The sequence below is a fragment of the Sphaeroforma arctica genome (genome assembly GCF_001186125.1).
Source record: "Sphaeroforma arctica JP610 unplaced genomic scaffold supercont1.1663, whole genome shotgun sequence".
Lineage (NCBI taxonomy): Eukaryota > Ichthyosporea > Ichthyophonida > Sphaeroforma > Sphaeroforma arctica.
This window is the reverse complement of record NW_014038895.1, coordinates 5,055-12,346: the sequence shown is the minus strand read 5'-3', so window position 1 is coordinate 12,346 and position 7,292 is coordinate 5,055. Positions and strand designations below refer to the sequence as shown.

Genomic DNA, 7,292 nt, shown 5'->3' with positions numbered 1-7,292 from the left:
ACTACATATGTTCGTAGCCGTAGTATAATTACACTTACTCGTAGTCGTACTATAATTACATTTGCTCGTAGCCGTAGTATAATTACACTTCTCGTAGCCGTACTATAACTACACTTACTCGTAGCCGTATTATAATTACACTTTCTCGTAGCCGTATTATAACTACATATGTTCGTAGCCGTAGTATAATTACACTTACTCGTAGTCGTATTATAACTACATATGCTCGTAGCCGTATTAAAATTACACTTACTCGTAGCCGTACTATAATTACACTTTCTCGTAGCCGTATTATAACTACATATGTTCGTAGCCGTAGTATAATTACACTTACTCGTAGTCGTATTATAACTACATATGCTCGTAGCCGTATTATAATTACACTTACTCGTAGCCGTACTATAATTACACTTACTCGTAGCCGCACTATAATTACACTTACTCGTAGCCGTATTAGAATTACACTTACTCGTAGCCGTGATCTTCGTAATCGAAGCTTGCGTATCCAGCGGAGATGGACTTGACCTCATCGTAAAAATCGGTGATGATTTCGGCTGTGGGGAGTACATAGCGTAGCGAAACCCTCGTTTCATCGATGTAACTCATGTCGTGCTGCAGTCGTCGAGAGAGTGCGCAGGAGCGCCAGAATATATGAGGGAGGCGGCAGAGAACCACTGAATACGTATATGCACGCAATGATGCCGACACACGTATGAAAGTGTACTATAAACACACATACACAAATGTACAACTTGAGCAGTACTACCCACCTGAGTTCCTCGCCGCGTTTCACACAGATTTAGCATTTTGCCAATATATTCAGCGGGAAAAATCAGGGTGCCCATAACCATTGGCTCCTCAATGTAATCCAGTTTCTGATTGGCGGGGAATTGTTCGGGGCTTTCGACCACCACGTCCGTACCGTCGACCAGTTTGGCCTGCACACGGTTTTACAGTTGGTAATTAGGTTCTGGGTTTTAATTTTGGGCGTTGGGGCTTTGTACCTGGATTCTCGGTTTACGATTTAATGTTGTGGAAAGGCGAGCTTGAGTTGCGAGGTGTGACATGGCTGCTTGAATGCGGAAGGGGGGGGATCAAGATGCTGTATGGTAAAGGTAGACACTTTACGGCAGAATACACAAAGTAGCAGGTGTACGATGTGAGGTCCAAGGCGGGAGTAATACAAGTTGATAAATAAAAAACTTAGAATTCAAAGCTCGAAAAAGTAAATGACTTATGGTGCGGAATACAAGGACAAATGAGTGCAAGTGCTGCCAGTCGCCTACTATTTCCGCTATATAGGGCGTCTACATGTGTATGTGAAGAGCACAGCAGCGTAGCTACAAACACAGAGCGATCCACGAAGACTTGGTGTATATATTGAAGGAAAGTTGAAGAGATCAAAAGCAGATAACTCTCCATTGTATTCACATATGCCCCGTCTGGCTGTCCTTGTGTATATGAATGGCCCTACGTTGCAATGTATCTGACTTGTATAGCAATATGCAGTACTACTGCACTATACGTGTATAGCCATGTACGGGCGGGCATTGTACCAGCGTTCACATACCTTATATGCAACATTGGGGGCCGTGACCACCACATTCGCACCGTAGTCCTCTTCAAGCCGTTGCTGGAACACTTCCATGTGCAGCAGACCTGTTGCGCAGATGACACAAACAGTTGTGAGTTTCAGTTGGGGCGATACCTATTGTCACACAATGACTCGATTCACCAGACGGTTGGTTCAAAATATGAACTTTTTTTTATCCCATTCTCAAATGCTATTTGGTATTGCTTACTCTACTCCAGAACCATATCCCTGCCGTCATGGTCATCGAGGTACCAGCTTTCTAGCGCCAAAATTTCAGTTAGGACAGAGATACAAAAAATTAAATATTGGATTGTTCCACTGGAGGTCACATCAGGCATCTATCTTTCCTTTACGAACCTGTTTTTGTTTGAAAATTCATCAAGATAGAGCCGAACCATTGTACTAATGATAAATATATCGAAGAAACCCAGCAAGTCTAATAATACACATCCCACCCAATGAGGGTACGGGCCACTGAGTTGTCATATACTAAGTAGGCCTCGACGATACCAGCCCAGCTTAAATGCAAATACCTGATACACGAGCAAGCAGCGCGGCCGCCATCACGCAGCGGTCAACCTAGCAAAACATCTTCAACGCAAAACCACCAACATTTCGATCGACACGACTAGAACATGGACTAAATCTCGGAAATTTACGCACATATTCCGGCGACGTTATTGATACATACCCACTCAACCGATTTCCATGGAGCACAGACGGCGTCATGACGAGATTCAGATGACCACAACAAACTTGGAAGATGCACACGAACATATGAAACATAACGGACGAGAAGTGTTTCAGACAGGGCATGTGCCACAAAGCGATAAACACCTCACTACACGTCAAACAGACTCACACAATAGTACATAAATCCGTACGGTGCATTAAATACAAGTATTGACTTACATTCTAAAAGTTTGGTCGCTATTAGTTTCAAATATGTGCGTAATATTGTGAGGAGCACAAACCTGCACCACAGACAAAAATAGAAACCTTTGGGCATACCTGTGAGTAATTGTAAACGAAACTTTTCTAATAAAAATAACTTACACCGCACATTCATTGTTATTGTTCATTGATTGCCCACAGTGTTGAACGTACATACCTAAGAAGCCCAGGCGCCAACCGAATCCCAGGGCACTGCTGCGAGTCTTCGCCACAGTCACACCAGCATCATTCAAAGTCAGCTTTTCAATTGCCGACCGCTGTAACGATATATTTTGTTATGCAAAAGACTATGAATAATAACGTATCAATGTAATTGTAATAACGTATCAATGTAATTGTAATGACGTATCATTGTAATTACAATAACGGATCAATGTCATTGTGTATGGAGATTAAATACACTTGACAAAACACCCGGCAGGTCTGCCAAGCTACCTTAAACATACCCACCATCCACATGCACGATGCAATACATGAGCCTAACGTACCATTGAGTCATGTTCTGACGAATCCATCGGGTAGATACCGGCAAACACAAGGGCTTTTGCTTCCTTGAACCCTGGCAACGGTTCGCCTCGTTCGCCCAACTGCGCATGGAGTGGCAAACATATGCTTCTGAGAAGTCATGAAATGATGTGTGATGCTGTACGACACAAGAATGCGCTTTTTGATCTATGCACAAGTAAGTTTAGTAAGGAGCTCCGCCCTGTCGCAGTTAAGGGGGCCTAGGCTTACTTATAGGTTACGTAGAGAGGTATCTATTTCCACTGAGGAAGGGAATGGTGAGTACAATAACACCTCAGTTGTGAGACTTGTTACTCGAACAGATACGAAGAAATTCTTATAAACCAATACGTTTAAGTGGCTTAGTAAGTGTTCAACGAATATAAGTGACATCAGGAATTGGTTAAGAGTTGTGAATATGCATGTGTGTACGGGCATAGAAGGGCATAAAAGCATGCATACTAGACAATATATGCTGCAGTCAAGGTTATCGAGGGAATGGGAAGCAAAGACACGTAGACGTGCCAGTAATAGAGCATCCACTGCTATCATGCTATAGTCTTCATTCCAATGTTCCATCTGAACGCTTACTCATGTCTAGAGAAATTGCTCGGTTTTCAAGTGCCACAGACTATGAATATACAGCAGCTATACACCAAATAAGTATATATGGGCTTGTGAATATTAAAATATCTGTCTGACTTTATACATAAACTTGCCCATACCAAACTTGCACTTGCATACATATAGCTTTCGACCAACAGGCAAACGTGGCCCACATTCGGCTCTGTGATCTTACCGCGAAAAAGGTGTCGCCTACACGCGCCTCTTTTGTCGTTTTCATTCCTGTGACAATATAGCCCACCTGCACAGTCGGTGAGATACAAGATAGCACATTTAAAGGCTCTAGCGTAGGTGATTAATGTTTGCGTACTCGCGGTGGGTATTGGTTTGGCGTTGGTGCATTGTGATGCTCCGTGGGCTTTGGGATGGCATAATTGCAGAAGGTCTTGAAAGAACATCTGAATCATAGTTGCGTTCTACAATAAACGATTAAGTTAGAAACCAACCACGTACAAATAAAGAGCAACGCGCTTATATAACGTACGCATCCAACGCTATAGCGCCGGCGCTAGTTGACAAAAAGGAGGTGATCCAGGTTAACCTGCAGAACAAAGTATCCTCCTGAAGCTCGTATCCACCGGCTGCGTACAAGGCATGCTCGGCGGGAAACACGCAGATGTGAATATAACCCACAAACGCCAATAAGATCAATTAACCCCCATAAAATAGACGCTTTTCAATTTGTAGATGCCACTGAATCTTACATAAATTGGCATATTGGTCATGCCAAAGGCACGACTACCACGAGATATGCCCCAAATCACCATATAAATGGCTCTTTGTACTCTATAGAAGCCGCTGTCTACTACAAATCTCGATCTCGAATCTTACACGAACCAGCCATGTTTGCTAAACAAGATGCACAACTACTACGAGACAAAGCCGAGATAGCACCCCAAAATGGCTCCCTTTACTTAAATAGAAGACGTTATATCCCACGCATCACGCTATACGGCATAGTTACAACGTTACCATACCTGCCCCGCATATAAGGCTTGCGTCGGTGTGGTTTCCGGGTGTAGGATACCCAGATCGAGTATCTCATACGAACGACCTGAATGTGCAGATTCGATCTTGTCGCCTGGTTTAAGTATCCCGTCCATCAGCTCAAGCAGGCATACCACTCCCTAATGAAGAACTTGGTGCCATCAGTACACTCTTAGAGAAGTTCAAACAGTACACTCTAGCTCTAACTCTTACTCTATCTCTAACGAAGTGCATATTCCATGATACATCAAACATGGGAGTTTGATGGGTCCTGGTGTACGTCGATCATCCCAAGTTGCCCGGTTGTATGCAGATGTTCTCCTCCTCATAATTCCCGTGTTATTCTCTGACTGCTTGGTTGACACGTTGAACAAAGACTATACCATACACGGTAGTAGCAACAAGCAGCGAAAAAGTGTACACGCACGTACCTTGTACTCATCAAACCAGCTGTCAAACAGAAGCGCTCGCAGAGGTTTCTCTCGGTCGCCCTCTGCCGTTGCACAATACAATGGATGTCAGGGAACAGCAAAAAGTCGAGTGCCAATGAGATTGCGTACCAAGCATGCGGTATAGTGATTGGTCAAAAAACTTTGGTAGAGTGTACCTTAGAAAATGTATGCGATTTACGCTAAGAGTACACTAGTATATTTGTTGATTTATGTATCTGTAGCAGTGTATGATGTACGTAAATTCAGACTTTGTATAAATACACGTATGTGTGGTCCACCACCGTTTCTAATAGGACAATTATTGGTGTGTATCGACATTAACGCACGCTTGCACGCGCTTACCCCCATCCACATAACTTTCAAACAATCATGGACGCAGATAAGGGCAATCAGACATAACACCCGTTACAAGTACACACACGTGATTCAATGTACGCGCACGTGTACATGCATATAAGCCTTCAGAACGACACATACTTGGACAGGGCATCCGATCTACCACGGCTGGTAGGACTGTGTCGCAGCCCACGCCCGTCTTGGCACTCAGCTTCAGTACTTCATCTTCTTCTGCGCCAAACACATTCAACACACTTGCATACACCGCAGGAAGGTCCACGTGCTGCAGATCAACCTGTGTGTGACGAATGTTAGAGAGAAGATGGATCAGCCTGTGTGTCACGAGTGTTAGAGAGAAGATAGATCAACCTGTGTGTGACGAGTGTTAGAGAGAAGATAGATCAACCTGTTTGTGACGAGTGTTAGAGAGAAGATATCCCGTGCCAAGGGGTAGAAATGTTCAGTAGGGACGTATCACGTTATGATATGCGAGTGCCAAGAAAACAATACAATACATGTTTAGGACGTTGAATGCACAATAGGTGCAGACCAGCAAGTGTATGACCAGTGACAATCAAGAATGAAACGTATCAAGCGACTGGAAATGCTGAATGAGTGCACATATAATTGTGTATCGCGAATGTTAGGGGGGGGCTTTGCGTCGAGGGGTACGTATGCAAAACTGGTGCAAATCAATTGTATAACATTTAGTGTTGGGGAGAGAATAATACGTTTCAAGAGGCAGGGATGCAGAAAAAATAAGTGATGAACAAGCGATTAACCCGACCAAAGGGCCATATACCTATTAACACTTGCCAGAAGCATAGAAGGAATTAACGGGGGCATGTAACATACATCACGGATAATTCACGTTTGGGCAATAAACGTGGAAGGGATAGTACATCAAGTGGCGGAGGTTTCACATGTTTCGAGGTGAGGTTGGTGGCACCTTTTAATCACGAGATAATAAATGTCAGGAAACAAATTCACCGCGGGGAGGATTTGGTAATGCAACACATGCTTATTTTAATATAACGCACTATTAGTTTACCTCAGGACTACGAACACGCAAACTATAGCGCAACAAGGCACACCTACTTTATTCAGACATGTGATGATTTCCAAATCATTCTGAAAGGCCAGGAAAAAGTTGGCTACGGTTTGCGCCTGTATTCCCTGGGCTGCATCCACCAGAAGTATCTGTTAATGAAGATAGTGAATTAAATGTTTGAGTGCACATTCATACGAAATTCAGTCGTTGCCGATTGTACATTTGATAACCATACATTCTCAATGAAGCACATGGCTATCTTCAGCCCTACACTTAATCCAACACAGGCTACAGATACAAACAACGGAACAAATCAAGCATGTCAAATATGTGTGCTGCCAGCGCCAATAGAAGAATGCTGAGCGCGTAATATCTACACGCACATATTCCGCTGACGAACGGGCGACGGCATATACCCACAGCTATCGCCGACCAAAGTGCAATCTGAGAGCACCTATATATATATATATATATATATATGAAGTGGAATACAATCTACGCCGTTCCATGATACGCTGCCTAAGAACACGAAACTTCTTGGGGGGCAGTTTTGAGGATATGGAGTCAGGGATCAACCTCTTCGCTTAGGAAACTCTTAGTAGAATAGTGCTTGACACCACGTGAAAGATATCATATACCGCTCTTTGACACGCGGCCCATGTGCGACAACTTATAGTTAAAACCACTCGAGAAGAAAATAGTACGAAAAGACACTCGTGCGTATAGACAATCGTGAATATATATATATATATGTGTGTGTGTGTGTGTGTGTGTGTGTTGTATATATATA

General features: G+C 43.3%; 1 protein-coding gene across 1 annotated transcript; it reads right to left on the bottom strand.

Annotated features, from left to right (window-relative positions):
• Positions 1-464: 464 nt before the first annotated feature.
• Positions 465-6,755, bottom strand: SARC_11390 (hypothetical protein; the record flags this gene model as incomplete). Its single annotated transcript, XM_014294527.1, has 11 exons — positions 465-612; positions 771-938; positions 1,571-1,659; positions 2,706-2,805; positions 3,037-3,135; positions 3,852-3,917; positions 4,654-4,803; positions 5,095-5,156; positions 5,593-5,746; positions 6,550-6,651; positions 6,738-6,755. The coding sequence occupies 11 exons, from the start codon at positions 6,753-6,755 to the stop codon at positions 466-468; spliced, it is 1,155 nt and encodes a 384-aa protein (XP_014150002.1). The 3' UTR covers position 465.
• Positions 6,756-7,292: the final 537 nt, after the last annotated feature.